Source organism: Gouania willdenowi, chromosome 6 (assembly GCF_900634775.1).
Source record: "Gouania willdenowi chromosome 6, fGouWil2.1, whole genome shotgun sequence".
Classification (NCBI taxonomy): domain Eukaryota; kingdom Metazoa; phylum Chordata; class Actinopteri; order Blenniiformes; family Gobiesocidae; genus Gouania; species Gouania willdenowi.
The window spans coordinates 985,721-1,006,795 of NC_041049.1; the positions used below are offsets into that span (position 1 = coordinate 985,721).

Sequence of the window (21,075 nt, forward strand, 5' to 3'; positions counted from 1 at the left end):
GTAACTGCAGGTTTATTCTCAGCTAGTCATGAACGTGTGGAGTTGTGAATCACAGACTGTAGATTTAATTTTAGCATTTGTGCTCCAAATTATGGTGGACACTGTCTTTTTTTAATTTATCAGCACATTTCCAAAAGAGGTCAAAGTTATCAATAAATGTGAAATTATGGAGTTTGTAGCAGGATTGTAAGAAGTTGTGCTGCTGTAATAGACGACTAAATCGTTCTATTTAATGTAGGGAAAAGACCAGAAATGAATATTGATTTCCCACATGCCTTTAGAACGTTAAAGAGAAGGTTAAACTCATTCATGGTCCGTATCGATTCACATCGGGTGGTATCGTTCGTCCCTACATGTAACACTATTTTAGTGACAGTTGCTGGCAGCGTGGGAAACATTTGATTAAGTTTAAGATAGTTTGAACTGTAGCACCTGGAATACAGTGTGTGATGACATTAAATAATCTAATATTCCTTGTTATTGAATCTCCTATAATGAGTGTAGTTTGTGGTGAGAGTGTGTGTGCGTCTGTTGTACTGACGGGAACATCCGGCGGGTGGATCACATCTGGCTGTGGTGGAGTTTCCGTCCTCGGAGTCGACTGGCGTTGGGGCATCTGTGTGGGAAGGTCTGGTGGTGGTCAGGTTGTAGAAAACTGTTATTGGCTCCGGTTGTTGTTGAACAAACAAAAGCTAAGCCTGAGGTAAAGGTTGTTTCTGTGGAAATCACAGAGCAGCAGCTGCTAATAGTTGATAAATAATAACCAACAACTAACAACTGATAACTAAAGGTGTTAGTAGCTGCTGACAGACAGGAGGAGTCAGTGGTTAAATCACTTTATTGATTACTGATTGGTTTATGAACACATTATGATTTACATACAAACAGTGGCTGAGAGCAGCTGACAAAAGTTCCCATAGTAACGCAGCTGAAAAACGTAAATAAAAAAGTTCCAAACAGTTCCGAGACTTGTTTACAGGTCACATGATCACATGGTCACATGGTTCGACTGGTCCATCAGCACGACGCAGTCCTTCTACAGGTTCTCTCTCCGTGCCTGGGTCGGCCAATCAGCAGAGGGAGGAAGGTGAAGGCCGACGCCCACACAAACTGTTTCCTTGTTGGTTTGTTTTGTGTCGTCAGTTATTTACATTAAAAACATCCAATGGATGAAGTTCAGCCTCTCAGAGCGCCGTCTAACGTCAGAGAACCAAATCTGAGGAAGAGGAGGAGCTACGTCAGTGTGTGTGTGTGTGTGTGTGTGTGTGCGTGCGTGTGTGTGTGCAACCTTTCTAAGAAGTGGTTGTTTTCTGCCAGTTCTTTGACCACACCCTCCATCTCTTCTTTTAACTTCTTCATTCTGAAACACGACAAAAATATTGTGTCACGTTTACATGAGAGCTTTAGTTCCTCTTTACTTCACAATAAAAGTTAAATCCTCTTTAAACTGACCTTGAAAGCACTTAATTCCGAATTAAGTTTAAATCTGATTATTCTGATTTGAATTCTGATTTAAACAATTCCTTGATCTTGCAAACATTTAATCTCACTTTAAGTTAAAACAGAACTAAGTAACTTTTTCACCTTAATAAATCCTTCTCATAGTCCCTCTGAGGATAATACAAGTGTTAATGGGGTGATTGGGGGGTCTTTCATCCTCCCTGCTGTCTATGACCAGAAAACAGGACTTGCAACTTTCCTGCCTCTGACCCGGTACCAGTCTCACAGCTCTGTTCTCATGACAACACGCACTGCTTTACGACAGCCCAGTACACACTAATGGTGCGTTCACACTGAACCCGACTGCAGTCACTTCAATCGCCCGTGATGAGTCGCTGGAACATAGTGGTGCTTTTTGGTCACTTCATCACTCCAGTGACATGGACATATTACACACATGAACATATTACACAAACGCACAGACATATTACACACACACGATCATATTATACACACACGGACACATTACACACACACACACACCCTAGAGTCATCTCCACCAGTGTGTTCTGGCTGAGGTACGCCTGAGGTTTCAAACCTCCAGATACCACAGGAAGAAGCTTCTGAGGGAGGAGCTCCTGCATCTGTAACACAACAACAACACAAACATTAACAACACAATAACAAGACAAACACGTGATTGGCTGATAAATTCATCCCAATCTTTTCCTACCTTGATGGCCCTCTCCATCACCATGGCAACCTCCTTCTGAATGGTGTGCAGCTGATTGGTCAGTCCCAGCAGCTGCTTCCTGACGTGATGAACCTTCCTGAAAATGTATTTTAAATAATTTTTAGGCAAGGCAAATTTATTTGTATAGCGCATTTCATACTCAAGGCAACTCAATGTGCTTTACATGATAAAACATTCAATCATCAGTAAAATCAATTAAAATCATCAGTAAAATCATCATGACATCATCAACATGACCATAAATCTCTCTCAATCATACACAGTAGAAAAAAAAAGTTCCTTTAACTTTGATTTAAAAATGTTCACGTGATGCTGACTTCAGCTCTGCTGCAGTTTGTTCCACTTCTTTGCAGCATAACAACTAAACACAGCATCACCATGTTTACTGTGAGCTCTGGGCTCCACTATCTGACCTGTGTCCATAGATCTCAGAGACCTGCTGGGTTCATACCTGACTAACATCTCACTGATGTATTCTGGACCAAACCATTCACAGATTTATAACCAGCAGCAGAACTTTACAGTCTCCTCTGAGGCTGACTGGGAGCCAGTGTAATGTGTTCTGACCTCTTTGTTCTGGTTCAGACCTGAGCTGCAGCGTTCTGAACCAGCTGTAGATGTTTGATGAAGACCATTACAATAGTCCAGTCTGCTGGAGATAAAAGCATGGACCAGTTTCTCCTGATCTTTCTGAGTCATTAAACCTTTCACTCTGGAGATGTTCTTTAGGTGGTAGAAGATGTTTTTGTGATAGATTTGATCTGATGCTGAATGTCAGATCTGAGTCAATCAGAACACCAAGGTTTTTGACTTGGTCTTTATCTTCTAAAGATCCAGACTCAGATACTTGCTGACAGCAGTCCTCTTTTCATTGTTACCAAAGACAATCACCTCCATCTTGTCATGGTTTAGTTGAAGGAAGTTTTCACTCATCCAGCAGTTTATTTTTTCTAAACAGTCACACAACACCTCAATGGGACCATAGTCATCTGGGTTCAGTGATAGATATAGTTGTGTGTCATCTGCGTAGCTCTGATAATCAACCTTACAGTTCTGTAAAATGTGTCCTAAAGGAAGCATATAAAGGCTAAACAGAAGAGGTCCAAGAACAGATCCCTGAGGAACCCCACAGGACATTGGTAATCTGTCAGATTCAAAGTTTACAATGTTTACAAAATAACTTTGATCCTCCAAGTAGAACTTAAACCATTACTTTAACATTTAGTCCAACCCATGTTTACAATCTGTGCAACAAAATTGTATGATCTACAGTGTCAAATGCAGACTTAGATCAATAGAATGAGAACAGATACTTTTCCTGAATCAGTGTTCAACCTTATGTCATTGATCACTTTGATCAGATCAGTTTCAGTGATGTGATGAGAACCAAAACCTGACTGAAATTTATCAAATATTTTGTTGAATGTTAAGAATTGACTCAGTTGGTTGAAGACCACCTTCTCAATGATCTTGGCCATGAATGGAAGGTTCTGATTGGTCTATAGTTAGTCAGTATAGAAGCATCCAGTGTTCTCTTTTTTAACAGATGTTTAACAGCAGCTACTTTCAGGGATTTTGGTACGGTGCCTGATTGGAATGATCAGTTAATTATCTGATACTAATCAGTGATAAATGACTTTACAACAGTTTTAAAGAAGTTTGAGGGTTTTGTGTCAAGGCAACACGTTGATGGATTCAGCTGCTGAACAGTTTCCTCTATTGTTTTTGGGTTCACTGTAATAAACTCTAACATTGTAGTTGACTCCTCCCTCAGTGGTTGAAGTTGTTCAAGCTTTTTGTGATTTTGCTGGTTTGTTCTGATGTTTGACCTTATTGATTGTATTTTTTCATTGAAATTTACAGCAAATTCATTGCATTTTCCAGCTGACAGTAATTCAGGGGCTATTTGATCTGGGGGAGTTGTGAGCTTTTCAATTACAGCAAACAACGTGCGAGAGTTGTTGACATTTTTGGCAATAATTTCAGAAAAGTATTGCTGCCTCCCTTTGAACAAGCCATCATTGAATTTACACAGACTTATTTTGTATAGTTCTAGATGAATTTAGAGTTTTGTTGATCTCCATTTACGCTCAGCTCTTCTACAGTCAGATTTCAAATTCTGCATTATCTCAGTCCTCCTCCAAGGTGTTTTCTGTGTGTTTGGTTTTCTCTTAGTTTTGATTGGAGCCACCACATCTATGACATCATAGACTTTTGTATTAAACTCATCCAGAAGATCATCAACTGTCTCACCACTCAATGTTGGTGTCATTGCTATGGTTTCCATAAACTGTGCACGTGTGTTGTCATTTATGTACCTTTTCTTTAAACACACATAACTAGGGGGAACAGATGTTACAGTCTCTAGGTCAAAAAAGACACAGAAATGATCAGATAGAGCTAAGTCTCTTACATCAACAGCAGAGATATCAACACCTTTAGAGATAACCAGATCCAAAGTGTGACCTTGAGTGTGTGTCGGACCAGTCACATGTTGTGTAAGACCAAAAGTATCCATTAAAGCATACAGTTCTTTGGCAGTATTGTCCATGTTATTGTCTACATGAATATTTAAGTCACCTGTTATTATTAAAAAGTTGTATTCAGTGCATACAACTGACAGCAGTTCAGCAAACTCATCCATGAATTCTCCAGAATATTTTGGGGGTCTATAAACGACTAAAAACAGAACTCTTGAATCACCCTTCAGTAAGAATGACATATATTCAAAGGAGATAAAATCACCAAATGTTATTTCTTTGCACTGAAATATTGATTTAAAAATGGCAGCAACTCCACCACCTTTCCTGCAAGTACGACACTTATTTAAATAAATAAAGTCTTGTGGTGAACTTTCATTGAGAATAGTATTACTGATACCATCATTCAACCATGTTTCATTAAGAAATAAAAAGTCCAAGTGATGTGTCAAAATAAAATCATTAATTATTAGTGACTTGTTAACAAGAGATCTAACATTAAGAAGAGCTAATTTTAAAGACTTTACTGGAGACACTGGTGGACTTTTTGGATGACATGTTATAGGAGTCAAATTTTTATTTCTATAAAGCTTTTTGTTTTTCTTTAATTTCACAATTTTACCTGTGTTACCTGTCACCACAGGAATTAAAGAAGCTGCATTAACTCCATAAGGCCCTGACTTTTTCTGGTTGTTCCTAAAAATAGAGCTATTGCAGTCTAGACCCAGCACACATCAGACCTGTGTCGCTCTAAGATGAACACATCTGGCCTGAGGAGAAGAGTGATCCTTTACCTGGTATCATTGAGGAGGGATAAAAACCTAATCAAGCGGAAATATTAATCTGACACAAACTAAACCCTCACACACACGTTTAAGGACAATATTATCTTTACAACATATTTTTTACACTAAAACAGGTAAGCTAATGTTAGCTTTAGCACATGTAGCTAACAGCTCATTGTGTTTGTTTGTGCTGTGTAAAAATATGACATTAATGACTATATTTAACTCTATTAACTGTAAACCGTGAAACATGTTTGGAATGATTTCAGAAAGTTTTACAGTCACTGATGAGTCGATTATTAGAGAAGGAAAAGAAAACAGAAACTAAATGATAATCTGTAAACTATGAAACAGAACTGGGAACTTTCACACAGAAAATTAGAAACTCTACATTATTATCATTATTAATAGTAACGATAATAGAGTTTTGTATTTGTCCCAAATCCCTGTCCTCCTTGTCTGATGAAGAAACAGGAAATCACAGTAAAAACACTTCTATGTGGACTCCACATCCCATAATGCATCAAACTTTTCCAACAATCTCCATAAGTCTTTTCACACTGAGCATGTGTGACCTGGGGGTCAAAGGTCAGAGGTATATAAACGTAAACAAGCTCGTCCACTCTGTTGATATTTCCAACCTAACAGTGTTTATAAAGTTATTCCAGAGATCGTTAGTGTTTATATTATTATTATTACACATATTCAGACTAGAGGAGGGGCCAGAGTTTTCTGCTGATGTCACTATCGGACGATCCGAGCACTTTTAAAAACCGATGGAGCAGCTCAGCAGCAGTATGGAAGCATGGCAGTCCTCTTGTTTCCACACAGGTGACCCCTGGTGAATGTAAACACTGGGTCTCCAGTGGGAGGAATTCTGATTCTACCTGGGAATGATGCTCATATCTGAACACTTTAATAAAACCAATGAGAGAAGCCGTATTAAAGCGACAGACCTACTCATGTATTTTCTCTATTTACCTTTCTTTATGAAACACTTGTTGCAGATAAAATCACTAAGTTCTGTACAGAGCTGTGGTGAAAATACAAGTACAACATCATAATAGAATAATAAAACATGGGTGGCTTTATTCATGGTAGTTTTTATTATTATTATTTATTAAAGGTCCACCATTCACTAACCAGGTCCATGATTATTTTATTAAGCTTTTATTTCAATTACATTTACACATTTGAAGGACGTGCATAAGATGGACAGTAAACAGGTTGATAAGTGAAACAGCACTGATCAGCTGATTGATCACCGTTAAAAAGCAGGAAAAACCAGAATTTTTAGCTCGTGTGCAGCGTTAGCTTTAGCAGCGTTAGCTTTAGCAGCGTTAGCTTTAGCAGCGTTAGCTTTAGCAGCGCTAGCTTTAGCAGCCAACTCAGCATTTCTACCTTGGAGACAGATACCACGTTTCCGCAATATTTTTTTCCAAAGACTCAGTGCTCCAACAGGAACAAATGATGTAAATCTCTGTCAGGCTCACTGTGTACAGTGAGTTTATACCTCTTGACCTTTGACCTCATGTGTAAGAACTGAGGGTGTGAAAAGCTTATTAGAGAGAGTTTACAGTAGAGATCAAAACTAACTTTAGAGCAACAATTTCAACCTTTTACATTTTTCTGAGCGAATAATCTTTGATTTATTGATCGATGAGGCAACACTTTCTCATATTATTATTAGAGAAGAAGAATCAGGGCTTTTGCCTTTATTTATCATCATATATGTTTTACACATATACATAATTTGTTCTCTGCACTTAACTCCTCCCTTAACCCTTAACTCCTCCCTGGGGAGGAGTTAAGGGTTAAGGGACTTGCTCAACATCCTATGGTCACTAGGCCACCACGACCTCGTTATATATGATCACATATGATTATTTTGTTATTGATTATAATGATAGACATACCTCATCCAGTCTTCACTCTTAGAGAGGAACAGGCGGTACTTCATGGCACATTCCTCCAGGAACAGAGAACGAGCTTTACCAGCATGGAGGACCAGCTTCTGCCTGTGGAAAGACAGTTAGACCAGGATCAGGATCAGGATCAGGATCAGGACACTTACTTGTCAAACTTGTGGATCTGCTCCTCGTTGTAAGGAAGACCTGAAAACATCAGAAAAGAGAGAAGACCTCAGTGGCTTCAGGGTCAGAGTCTGGTTGTGTTCCTGGTTCTAATAGGTTCTTATTGTGTCTGATTGGTTCTTTTGGACTCACGTCTCTCAGCTTTGTCCTTCTTGAACTGTTGGTAGATGGTGGTGATCGCATCCAGAAGAACCTTGATCTTCTCCACACTGCAGCAGAAACACACAGTGTTGGACGCAAACACACACACAGACACAGACACACACACACACTCCTACTTGCGATCCTCGGGGTGCGTTCCCACTTGTTGGATCCAGGTGTCACTCAGTAAACCTCCTGAGAGGAACTTGCTCTTCCCTTCCTGTACGGTTCGTTCAATCGGATCCAAGGAGCCAGAAATCTGCAGGGAGAGAACTCAGTGATATAATTACACTGGAGAGTGGGCGGAGCCAAGTGATATCATTACACAGGGGAGTGGGCGGAGCTACACAAAAACTCACTCTGAGGGCTTTCTTGTGCAGGTCTGTGATCTCGTCGTACTCTGAAGTCAGAAGATTGGACTGCATCAGCACCTCAAACCTGTAGAGAGGAGGTCAGGGGTCAGCGGGAGGTCAGGGGTCAACGGGAGGTCAGCAGGTCCATACAATTGCTCGGTCTTCTCCAGCTGCTGAGTGGAGATGTTACACAGGTTGAAGACCTCAGACTTCTTCTGGACGATCTCACTGTAGTCCTCCTTCATCAGCTCTCTGACAACACACACACACACACACACTAGTCCACACACTAACACGCTGTTAAACTAAACTACAATAAACTACACTCAGTATGCGCTCACATCAGGCCTCGTACTCCTTTCCTCACCAGCTCCTGATAAACCAGCAGAGACTCGGAGGTCTTCCACAGGTATCCAACATCACCTGCAAACGTCTGAAGAAGAAGATCTTTAATCTGAGATCATTACCAGAGTTTATTAATCTGTACCTTAGCAGAGCTGGCATCCAGGTCCAGGTCGTAGCGAGGCTGGACTTTAGGAGGACTGGCTGCAGGAGCACAAAGGTCAATGGTCAGTAATGCTGACTCAGCTTTATTTGACCTTTAACTCTTTCTGTTCTACTGCGGGACAAAGACAGTCACTGAATAGCTGAGAGAGAAGGCGTAAAGTCTCGTACGGTCCTCGAAGATGAGTCCGACGGTGGCCACGGACTCCCTGCTGAGCAGCATGATGGGGTTCTCCCTGGAGGTTCTGGGGAACGTCTTGGCCTGACGGTTGGGTTCTAGGTTCAGGCGCCGGCCCTCGTACAGGAGCTCCTGGTTGTGAACAGGAATACTGCTGCGTCGGCACAACAGCTCCTGGAACAGCGCCATCCTAAGGACACACAGCCACAGTGTGAGAGTAGGAACTACACACAAACTACACAAAGTAACAGTAAACGACACATACAGTGAGTCAGTGAACTACCCACGTGTTGTACTCATGGATGTAGACATGGTGCAGCGTGGCCTGCTGCAGACTGAACACACACACTACAGCACGGTGGAGGATGTCGTTGGTTTCAGCAAAAAACTGATCAAAACCCCAACATTTCTCCTGATCCGCCTCCAGGATGTTAGCAAGAACTGGAGTTAGGAGGCTCTGGAGACCTCTGAGAGAAAGATAGACATAGACACACACAAACATCTTATGTTTGACCACTAGATGTTGTAATATGGCTTGAAATAAACACATTTTTTATTCAGGTTTCTGTGGTGCCATGCGTAATTCTATTTTTGATTCCACTCTTTGATGCTGTTACGCATGTGTGGCATTGAGCAATGCTTTGACCAATCAGAATGCTTGACACTGTGTTGTAAAGCTCAGAGCCAGTGGAAATTGGTGATATCAAACACTATGGGAGGGGCTTTAGCCCTGGCCAATCAGAGCTGGGTAAAGGAGGGATTGGCCATTTTACGCACGAGCGCTATGCACCTCATTGGACTGATTTCTTGACTGAGAAGTGCTTAGATGTGTGTAATGCAGGTGTTTGATGACACGATTTGGATTTATCAAAATATGGAGTTTTTTGCACATTGGAACAACTTCTGATAACAAACAACAAAGGTAAGACACTATTTGTCATCATTACTGATATCATTTCATTCATTCTTTACAATGTTTAGACCTTTCAGAGTCACAAAAGCTGAAGTTGCCCCCGCCGGCGGGTCCGTTGGGACTGAAGAGGTTAAAAAAACAAACATTTGTGTTCCTTATATTTTGATAGCGCTTTGAGATGACTTCTGTTGTAATTTGCGCATATAAATAAAGTTGAATTTAATTGAATAGTTGCTGTGTATGTGTGTGTAGTGTGTACTTTGACAGGCTGCGTAGTGTGTGTAGTGTGTACTATAGTATGTACTTTGACAGGCTACAGGACACAGGCATCTCTGTGCTCCACTCGATCTTTCCGTTCTCACACTTCTGATGTCCTGAGATGGTTCCTGATGGTTTCTCAGTGATGATCTTATACCTGAACACACACACACACACACACACAGGTGAGTGGGGGCGGGGCCACACACACCTGCTTGTGTGTGTGTCTCTTACATGACTTCCTTGTTCCTGCGGGGCCCCTCAAAGGGTCTGAAGGGCAGCGAACCAGTAGCAGCATGGTAGAACGTCACTCCTATGCTCCACAGATCCACTGTAGCTCCATACTTCTTCTGATGGTCCTTCCTCAGCACGGCTCGCTCGTACATGTCAGGATGCTGCAGCACCACAGACAGCAGAGGGTTAGAGGTCAACGCCCACATCACCGTTTATGAGACACATTCATTCATTTATTCACAAAACGACAAGAAAAAAAACACAGAACAGCCACAAAAAATGACAACAAAAACATACAAAAGAAAACCACACAAAACAACAACAAACACCCCCCAACAAAACACACAAATTTACAACAAAAGCACACAAAAAAAACACAAAATGAAAACAAAAACCTACAAAACGATAAAGATAAAAAACACACAAAAAAAAAAAACATGAATAAAGGTTCTGTACTATGACGCTGGATTTTCTCTCTCTCTAACTTCCTGGATTTAATCAGTGTGTGCTGTACTATGACGCTGGATAACTTTTTATAGGGCTAAATCACCATGGTAACAGACTAAATCACCATGGTAACTTAGGCTGAACGCCTAACCTGGTCTGGACCAGGTTATGAAGTGCATCAGATCTGAGTGAGTATTAAAGCCCCGCCTCCTGATTCAGGAAAAGTATCTGTTCTCATTCTATTGATCTAAGTCTACATTTGACACTGTAGATCATACAATTTTGTTGCACAGATTGTAAACATGGGTTGGACTAAATGTTAAAGTAATGGTTTAAGTTCTACTTGGAGGATCAAAGTTATTTTGTAAACATTGTAAACTTTGAATCTGACAAATTACCAATGTCCTGTGGGGTTCCTCAGGGCTCTGTTACTATGGTAACCAAGGTGTTTTCTCGTTGATGAAACCGCTGTTCCAGTTAGAACCTGGCTTAACGGAGCCGGACTCCCAGGTTAAACCTGGACTTAACCCTGAGCTGGGTTTGATCAAATACCCCTCTGGTACTCCTTCATACTTAACCAGGTCGTACCAGGTACTCCTCGGTGCCGTACAGAGACACAAACTGCTCGTCGTCCTCTAGTTCTCGCGCTGCTCCAAAGTCGGTGAGTTTATAAACCGATCGTCCGTCCTCTCCAATCACCCTCATGATGTTTCCTGGTTTGATGTCACGGTGAACGATGCCGTACTCTCTCAGGTGGTTCATACCTGCCACTGTAGGAGCCAATCAGAGCACACAATACCATTCATTTTCATGACACCTCCTGTGATTGGCTGAAGCTGAGGTGGGCGGGGCCTCACCGACATCATGGAGCACCAGCAGGAACTCGTCCTCAGGGAGTCCGTAGGCATTGGACGACTCCTCCAGGACGGTGTAGAGACTCCCACAGGGACAGTACTCCATCACCAGCACTTTGTGACGTGTGTTGGACTGGAACCAGAACACAGTGCTGATTGGTCCACAGCAGTCACATGGTTTCAAGTGTCATCAGAGAATGATCAGGAAGTTAAACATTGTTTGTGTTGTTTCTTTATGTGTTTTTGGGGACATTTTGTACATTTTATGTTTGTTTTAGTTTTTTGTGCATTTTGAGTCATATTGTCTGCTTTAATTTGTATTTTTCCTGTGATTTTGTGTATATTTATAGTTGTAATTTTGTGTGTTTTTGCGTTTACTTTTGAGGACTGTACAAACACACAAACCCTTCAAAAACACCACAAAACAACAACAAAAACAAAAAATGTGTATTTTTAGAGTAGTTTTGTGCATTTCCTTTTGGTTGTTTACAGTTTGCACACACAAAATGACAAGAAAAACCACAATAAATTACCACTAAAAAAAAAAAAAAAAAATTACAACAAAAATACACAAAAAAATATGTTTTCTGTAATTTTGTGTGTTTACTTTTGGGGGCTGAACACACAAGCTGAAAATAAAGACACAAAAAGCCCCCACAATATTAGACCGAGGGCCACATATGGTCCCTGAACCACCAGTTGCTCATGTCTGTTTTAGGGACTCTGATTATTTGTGATCCTAGAAAACAAACAGAAACCACTTCTTAAAATTGAAATAGTTATTTATTTTAACATTACTTATTTTAAGAAATATTTTTTTTTATCATTAATATTATTTCTTAAACAAAATCAAGTGGAAATTACAAACTTACACTGGACATATTCTCACATGGACAATATAAAACATTTTATCCATATTTTTCACTGTAAAACAGGTGAGCTATCGTTAGCTTTAGCATGTGTAGCTAACGGCTGGATCTCAGTGCGTGATTATTTCAGTGTGTTTCTCCTGTGTGTATAAATATGACCTTAATGACAACAGTTAGCACGTTAGCAGCGTGACCGCTGACCTCTTCCTCCACAGCAAACAGTTTGACGATGTTCTTATGGTTGAGTTTCTTCAGAACTTCAAACTCTCTCATCTGAACGTCGAGCGGACGCAGGAAACTCAGGTTGTTGAAAACCTTCACAGCGTAGAGATCGCCTGTTTTCTACACACACATGAGCAGTTTGGGACACAGATGAAATGCTGGTAAACGAGTCATATCAACATTATTATGCAAGAAACCAACAACATCCATCCTATAAGCCTTTTCACCCTCTCTCGCTCTGGTTCAGTTCTTCTGCATCAGGTCAAAGGTCAGAGAGATAAACTCTCCATGGCTAACGGTGTAGGAAGTGAGTCTGACACAGATTTACAATGTTTTACCCGTTGGAGCTTTGATTCCTTAAAATAGATTTTGTGAAAACGTGACATCAGTCTCCAAGGCAAAAAGACAGAGTTAGCTACTAAAGCTAATGCTGCACAAGAGCTGAAAATTCAGGTTTTTTATGACATTTCAACAGTGACTCAGATTATTGTCACATTTAGTAAACATGAATCAGCTGATCAGTGCTGTTTCACTTCATCAGAATCATAAAATACTTTAATTAATGTGTTAATAAAGCATAAGTATAGTATAAATGGTAAAGAACAGTGTATTAAAGAAAACCCCTCTAATAATAATGATAATTATACACATGCAGAAGAAAGGAACAATAAGACTAGACAAAGTAAATGTGCAAATGAAATGACCTGTTCATCGTGCACTTCCTTCAGATTTGTAAATTTCAATAATATAATATCTTAATAAAAATAATCATATGAACCTGGTTAATGAATGGTGTACCTCATAAATATACATTTTCAAAGTGAGAACTCATACTGTAATACCTGCCTGCTGTTATATAATGGCTAGTTTATATACATGTACAGTACATGTCTGTGATATGGATGAATTATTAGTCATGAACACATTAAGATTAGACCAAGTCACATTCCTTGTATTCTTTTAAACTCTATTTGGCAGTAAAATACGGCAGTAGACGCTGGGAATCTGAAAAAATAATAAAAAATGGTGAAGTAGTCTGAACATTTTAATTATGGAACTTCATAAATCAGTGATAAACCTAAAATGTTATCATGGAGTTAAAGAAATGACCAATTAATAAATCCCATGAAGTTTACAGAGTGTACTAATTAATCAATTTTATTTTTTTCAAAATAAGTAAATGGTGGTTGTTTGCGACTCCTCGTCCATTAAAAGCGTAAATATTCATTGGAACGTGTTTGTTTAAAGCTGATATAAGTGAGTGAGTACAGTCTGAGTGTTGACCTTGTAATATATTAAATATCACATACATTAGGCCGACCTTTATCGTACAAAAAGTCCACTGAAAATCTCAGCGCATAGCACAAACGGCGTTGTGTTGACATTTATATCCCTCTTGACCTATGACCCCCGCCGGTCACACATGCACACTTCCAGAGTGTGAAAAGACTTATAAGTGACAGATATCAGTCCCAACAGGGCCTACACTTTAAATGTCCTCGGTTTGTGACCAATTTCTATTTAATTAAGGGAAATATTATGTAAAGATTTTGTAAGTATTTTAAATATTTGTATTGTTTAACAGTTTAACAATAAAAATGACTGCAATCATACAATATAAACACTGGGAAAACTGTGAGCACCTGCAAATATTGTTGAGTTTCATTTACTCAAAAATTCATGTTTTTACTTTCTCCTGTGGGCCAAATTAGATGCTCCAATGGACCGGATTTGGTCCCCAGACCTTTAGTTTGACACATGTCTTCAGAGTAATCATCCTATCAATGAATTAATATGATAATACTATCATATTCATATAATGCTAGTCTTATTGTATCAAATACATAATTTACATTAATATAAAAATATTCTGATTTTAAACCATTCCTTGAGACAGACGTCACTTATTCATGGCATAAATAGTTACTTTAGCACCCTCTGTTGGTCACTTTAAAGTGTTTAAATGCTAATTAGTTCTTGTTAGCGCTGTTGTGATGCTTTATTAGCTCAGGCTACAAAGCTAAGCTAACAAATTTTAAATATATCACTGATTAATGTGGACAAGTCTGTATGTGTGAAGTCAATCTGACAGGAAGCTGCTGTTGGTTTCAAAATAAAACGTCTCTGACGACTGTCTTTGCAACACAGCTGTTAGCACTGTTAGCACCGTAGTGGCCCGTTGGTACCTTGTGGCGTCCTCGGTAAACGTTGGCCGTGGCTCCCTGACCCAGCAGGTCTGAGATCAGCCACAGGTAGTTGGATGTACTCTGCATCCTGAAGGCTGCAGTGACTCCTAGAAAACACACATACACACACACACACACACACACAAACCCTAACCCTTAGCAACAAATAAAATCGCTGAAAAAAAAACGTTATCACAAATGGTTCAAACACCAGGAACAACTTAATTACAATGTTTGATCTTTATTGTCCATTAACTGTCACTGTTTACACAATAAAACGCAGAGTCATTGTTTACATTTACATTAAAATGCTGGGTCATTGTTTACAAATTAGCTTCATTGTGTAACTTTTGTTTATTTTAGGACTTTTATGCACAGTTGTCACTATGTAAAATATAAAATACATTAATTAAATCATTGGCTGATAATTGATTACTAGTGACGTCATTCCGCACAGCCAGCGTTACTGTCTGTGCGTAATGACGTCATGGTCACCAATGGGAAATTCCAGCTTGAGGCCAGAATACGTGAAAATGCGATAAAAGACGCGGATTGAAGCAGTTAGAAACGTTTAAACGCGATGTTTGCAGTTTTAGTGGCTCGTTGTGACGTCTTAAAGACATTTTAAAGAGTCTCCGTTTAGCCGCCTAACGCGGACTAACGTGACCGCGCTCCCGCGTGTCAAAGGCCGGTTTCGAGACACGGTCCCTCGCGCGTGTATTTTTAAAACCAACCGATCTTTGTAACGTGTTTATTTTTGTTTTTATTTTCTCACCTTTTCTTTCTCTGCCGAGCTGCCAGCTTCCGTTCTCATCTGGTCACGTGACGGCTGTCGTGCAATCAGTGGGTAGATGGAGCCTAGGGGCGTGGCTGAGATGTTACCGTAATACACCTAAGAGCTGCGGTATGTGAGGCATAAAAACCGAATGAAAGTGTTAATAAAAGTGTTAGATAATGATTTCTACATCTTAATGATATTTTAACGTTTCATTCTTAAAGTGATTTATGAATTCACATTATACTGAAAAGGTTTAGATGAGGGGCGGGGCTTCCTGGTCCCTTTTGCACTAATCACATTCACTCTTTTTTATTAGTTACGGTACAAGTGACGCATTTACAGAAATCGAAACCGATTCTTTATTTAACGATTATCGAATAAAAACAATAAATAACAAAACAAATAATTAATTTAATCAGATGTATCTTAGTTAAATTTGTTTATTATAATTTTAAAACAGATTTTAAATAATTTGAAGGTGTTCTGTTTTTGTTTTAATGCTGTTGTATTATACCATTTCATTTAATTTGTTTTGCTTCTGTATTGATTGTGGATTATTTTCCATCTGCTGAATGTTTACTTTTCCCTCAGGATTATTAAAGTCTGATTTATAATTTTGTAATAAATTATTAGATTATTTTTACAGATCCTTTCTTGTGTTTGTCACTTTTTGTGAGACAGTATACAGCTACAGAACAAACACCTCCTCTCCTGAACACATTCATAAATGCATTTATTTGTCTCTGTTGTGAAGTAGCCTGTCTCAACACCACATAAATTAGCTAACTGCTCACCTGCTTAACAAGCGAGACACTACCCATAATTAATAATAGATATGACGTAATGATGATCACCGGAAGAGTTTGTCATTGGTATCCTACAACATGTGAATCTATCAGTATACTTATTTAAGGTGAATATTTAGTTGGCTATTGTGTAGGTTTATATTAGGTTACATAATTAACACTTGCAGTAAATTATTTGCTAAATGACAAACAGGTCAGTCTTAATATGTTCACTGTTTATGGCATTTTAAAGCTCAGATTTTAAAGTTGAACTGTTCCTCTAATTTTACTGAAATATCTTAAAAGCTGTCCATGTTTTATTTTAATAACACAAAGTGGTTTGGCTGTACTAAATGAGGCATTAAGCTATTTTAGCTAATTATATTTTGTACCAAGAAGTTATTTCTATGTTACAAAACTTGCAATAATCTTGTATTTACCTTAATAGGCTACAGTATACTTAACCTTAAATATAGGCTATTAAACTATTATTATTCTATTCTAGGCAGCTACAGTAGGGAAGCAGTAGGTCAGGAAAATAACACTTTGTTCACTTTTATTCTGACAGGGGAAAAATACATGAATCTATTATTGTAGCTGGCAACTTACTTAAAACCTCTCCATGTGTGTTCATTCCAAAGAAATAAAACAATGGTGATTGACTGATCAGTGCTATCGTGTGTAACTGTACCAGTTCAAAGGTCATCATTTTATTAAAATATTGACATAATTATGCAATTACATTCAACATGTGCCTGTAATGTTTATTTTTTAAAATCTCACACTGCTACAATAAGGTAGCTGTCAGTTCTACATGCTGCGTAAAGTGCCCTTATTTTTCACTGAGCATCTGACCCCCAAAATGTTTGTGTACACCACTGTATACATAGAAGTGTAAACTAGGGCGCAATAATGTTGAAATTACTCAAATCTGTGACCCACTTGAGATCAAGCTGCCGCATATTTGCCCCCTGAACTAAAATGAGTTTGACACCCCTGATCTGCAGATTTATTTGAATAATATTTGGACTTTAGTCACCTGAAATGACAATTAATTCTAACTGAAATGTTAAAATTAGATCAAATGTTTGGTTCTCTGCTAATATTTTCTTATCTTGTTTCATCTCTTCTAGTCTTTAGTCGTATTAACAGACCCACATGAGACTGAAACTGTTAAACACACAATGAAAACACATTTTGTTAAAAGTTCACTGACTTTATAATATTTAACATGAAGGAAACAAAGTGGAGCTTTAATGAGGAATAGCTTTACACGAACAGATCAGAGGAACCCATCGGATACAAAAATAACCACACGTTTCAAAGTGCTTTGCCACATTTTCCTTCCTGCGCCCAATCACGTCGCAGCTCAGCGTTTTCTTCACCCTGAAGTAGACGATGGGAGCCACTTCCTGTCACACAGCTGCAACTCTTCAAAAGGATTACTCCGTTGAATTTAAGTAAACATGCATATTTATTCTGTCTGTTTGGGGTGAAAAAGGTCATTGCGTCAATTAAAAAAAAGGGAAACATTTAAAACCAACTTTCATTAATGCAATATTATAATGGCCATTTTTTTTACTTTTCAAAATAAAAGTTTAAGGTTTAGATTAAAACAACAAAACTTTGAGGATGAAACAAAACCGTAAAAAAAAGTATTTCATAAAATAAAAGTGGAAATATTTGTACTCGAGAAAAGAGAAAATAAAAATGTAGCTAAAATTAAATTTACAACAAATAAAAAAAATAATCTCCTGAATGTAATTCTCTCTCTCTCTCTCTATATATATATATATATATATATATGTATGTATATATATATATTACATCCAAAAGTTAAAAATCTACCATAAATGTAAAATGGCTATTATTTTGTCAGTTTGAGATGAAAAAGGCAATCTCGTCAATAAAAATAAAAAAAACTGAGGATAAAACAAAACAGTCTAAAAACAACTAAAAAATAAATAAAAGCTGAAATATTTGTACTTTTAAAAATATATAAAAAAAAAGCTGGAATTAAATTAATCGAATTATAATCTTTTTTAAACCCTAAAGGTAAAAATATGAAAGACAATTTTTTTCCTCGAGGCTGAAGTGAGTTTTTAACATTGATGCTTTTTTCCTTCAATGATTGAATTCATTTTTTTTTTTTTTTTATCTTAAATTAACGATGTTGTACCTCCCAGGGAATTCTCATGTAGTTTCTGATTGGATGTGAACAAACAGATGAAACGAGACGGCGGTGAAGCGCTGACTTTTCGTTAGTCTTACGTTAATGCCCGAGTAGCGGCGTTTTGTGGAAAACAGACGTAGTTTGTTGCAACTGTGAAATCCCAACCCATCGCCACAGAGACACAACGTGTTTGTCCGTGAAGATATTTATCGTAAACAGGCGTGAAGGCAAGACGTTATTAGTACCAACTGAACCGCGTATGAGGGCTCTGAGGATTCTGAGTTGTTTTCTTTTAATTGTGTATAAAAAAAAATAGAATACATGTACAAAATATTCACAGACAAGTTTTTTAGCGTTAAAAATCTTCATAACAGACAAGCGTTCGCAGATTGTCTAAAGTCGAGCTGGTGCGGTTTTTTTTTTTTTTTTGCAAAACATGACGATAAAAATGAGTAATGGTCGACACGGTAACAAAGAGGTTCAGTGATCCTTCAGAGGTGAAAGTCGGACGATGTCGTGATGAGAGATTGTCTGAGATTGTAGAAAAGTAGAGCGTGGATGTGCGTGTATAAAAAAACAACAGAGGAAATGGAAGAGGAGTCACACCAAGTCTCTACGTAGCTTATAAATACTTCTCCGCACACATGCAATGCAAAAAACGCAGCGGTGCGATAAAGTAAAGGTTCGAAAAGCGGCGCGCTGCGGCTGCTCAGGCACGACCACGTCCTCTTGTCGCCGCAACGACACCAAAGCTTTTGGTTTTGATTCTCTTGGACTGAGCGACGCGATGCAGCAGCCTCCAGGAACAAACGCTATCGAAGCTCAGTGCAGTTCACCGCGCTGCCTCGAGGGGGCGTTAACATCGTAAGGCGGATCGTGTTGAATCACGTGTGACAGATCATTGTTTGTTTCTACTGAAGACCTATAGTGTGAAGGTTCCATCAGCGACACGCCATGGTGCGCGACACGTAGCGTTATGTCGTACGGACGCTTGGATGGCATTCCCTTCGTAGCTTAAAACGACTTCTTTAAAAACACACTGAAGAAGATCAAGCACCTGAAGTTGATCTGCTTCTCTGGTTTCACTTATAAAAAAACAAGGGAAAAAATGAAGGACTCGGGATGAAAAAGTACCGAAGTGAGGCTGTTTGAGCGTAGTTCACTGAGCTGCTGCGTGGGGGCGCTGCACTGTTGATCAAATCGCGTGTGAGTGTTGAACTGTTTATTGGACAGAGTGCCACATCGTAGCATCACATCATAGCGCAACGTCATAGTGTTACACCGTGGCATCACATCGTAGCGTAACATTGTGGCATAACACTTAGGCGTCACATCACAGCGTTACTTTGTGGCATCACGTCGTAGCGTTACTTTGAAGCGTAACATTGTGGCGTTATAGCGCAGCGTAACATCGTGGCAACAAATCGTGGTGTTACCTTGTAGCGCAACAGTGTGGCGTTACTTTGTGGCGTCACGTTTTGGCATCACATCGTAGCATTACCTTGTAGCGTAACATTGTGGCGTCACATTGTAGCATCACATCGTAGCATTACATCATGGCATTACGTCGTCACATCATAACGTCACATCGTGGCATCAAATCGTAGCGTCACATCGTTGAGTTACATCACAGTGTCAAGTCATAGCGTCACAACGTACCGTTACATCATACGAATGCCGTTCTCACCGCAACGCGTAATGTTTCCTTTAAAACAAAGTTCAAAGGTCAAACTTGTGCCACTTTTGTTGGTTTTGGGATGAAATGTGCTCGATGTAAAAAGGATGTTTTTTTTTTTTAAATGAGGCGAGTTGCTATGTTTCATGTGTCGTGTTGTATGCTGGAGGCGGAGCCTGCCCTTTGAACGTGTCCGTGTTGGTTCTGTTTGGCCCTCCTGTGGTTGGTTTTTGGTGGTGACCCAGGTCCTGTGGTGGTCCCGGTCGGCGTTTTAAGGCCACTTGGAGTTTGTAGAGTTCTGATAAAACCTTTGTTCGCTAGAAAATTTACAAATGTGATACAAAGCTCTGCGGCGGCGGCGTCCGTAAACACTGTGTAGAAAATATATAAATATGCTTCTCTCTGTACAAACGCCAGCTCGCTCCTCAGATATCCACAATTACTATTTACAGTGAGGGGCGGAGCTACGTGGAGGGGGAGCGGCTCACGAGGAGTCCGTGCAGGGTGATGGCGGCGGAGGGTACAGGTGGTGTGAGTAGCTGCGCTCGGTGTAAGGCGAAGGCGGGCAGCTCTCACAGTTCTCCTCCGCCGACAGGTACTGGCTACGAGGTGTGGGCGGGGGGGGGAAAGGCTCGTAGTCGTAGTTGAGGTCGCTGGTGTAGCCCTTGGTGGCGGCGGCGGCTGACTTTAGCGGCGCTCTGCGTCCCGGCGTGTAGTCACTGTCACACACGTCGGTGCTGCAGGGTGTGGTGGGCGGGGCAAAGTGGCGATAGGTGTACGGTCGGTAGCTGCAGGTAGGAAACGACAGGAAGTTATCATTGATAACAGGAAGTGACACAGAAAGAAGCTTCAGATCAATGTTATGATCAGTGTGTATTACGATCAGTGTGTATTACGATCAGTGTGTATTACGATCAGTGTGTATTACGATCAGTGTGTATTACGATCAGTGT

At 39.6% G+C, this 21,075-nt stretch overlaps 2 protein-coding genes across 2 annotated transcripts in view; both read right to left on the reverse strand.

The window, feature by feature from the left end:
* Nucleotides 1–820: 820 nt before the first annotated feature.
* On the reverse strand, nt 821–15,547 carry tbk1 (TANK-binding kinase 1). Its single transcript, XM_028449201.1, has 21 exons — nt 15,487–15,547; nt 14,712–14,818; nt 12,505–12,645; nt 11,438–11,567; nt 11,169–11,350; nt 10,134–10,294; nt 9,946–10,056; nt 9,016–9,195; nt 8,722–8,918; nt 8,534–8,592; nt 8,388–8,479; nt 8,197–8,298; nt 8,053–8,131; nt 7,831–7,952; nt 7,685–7,761; nt 7,534–7,573; nt 7,376–7,477; nt 2,174–2,270; nt 1,984–2,084; nt 1,289–1,360; nt 821–1,216 (listed from the first exon to the last, which is right to left on the reverse strand). The coding sequence occupies exons 2-21, from the start codon at nt 14,796–14,798 to the stop codon at nt 1,177–1,179; spliced, it is 2,172 nt and encodes a 723-aa protein (XP_028305002.1). The 5' UTR covers nt 14,799–14,818; nt 15,487–15,547; the 3' UTR covers nt 821–1,176.
* Nucleotides 15,548–18,389: 2,842 nt separating this feature from the next.
* Nucleotides 18,390–21,075, reverse strand: part of lrp6 (low density lipoprotein receptor-related protein 6) — a 31,059-nt gene continuing 28,373 nt past the window's right edge. The window contains exon 23 of the mRNA XM_028448499.1: nt 18,390–20,910. Coding sequence (XP_028304300.1) covers nt 20,607–20,910 — 304 coding nt within the window. The 3' untranslated portion in view covers nt 18,390–20,606. The remainder of the gene's footprint in view (nt 20,911–21,075) is intronic.

Excerpts from the sequence above, each read along its gene's own strand:
- tbk1 (XM_028449201.1), bottom strand. The coding sequence starts at position 14,798 with ATGCAGAGTACATCCAACTACCTGTGGCTGATCTCAGACCTGCTGGGT. Across the intron at positions 8,593-8,721 it reads CGGACTCATCTTCGAGGACC|CCAGTCCTCCTAAAGTCCAG; the intron begins GTACGAGACTTT and ends GTGCTCCTGCAG. Across the intron at positions 1,217-1,288 it reads AACAACCACTTCTTAGAAAG|ATTTGGTTCTCTGACGTTAG; the intron begins GTTGCACACACA and ends CCTCTTCCTCAG.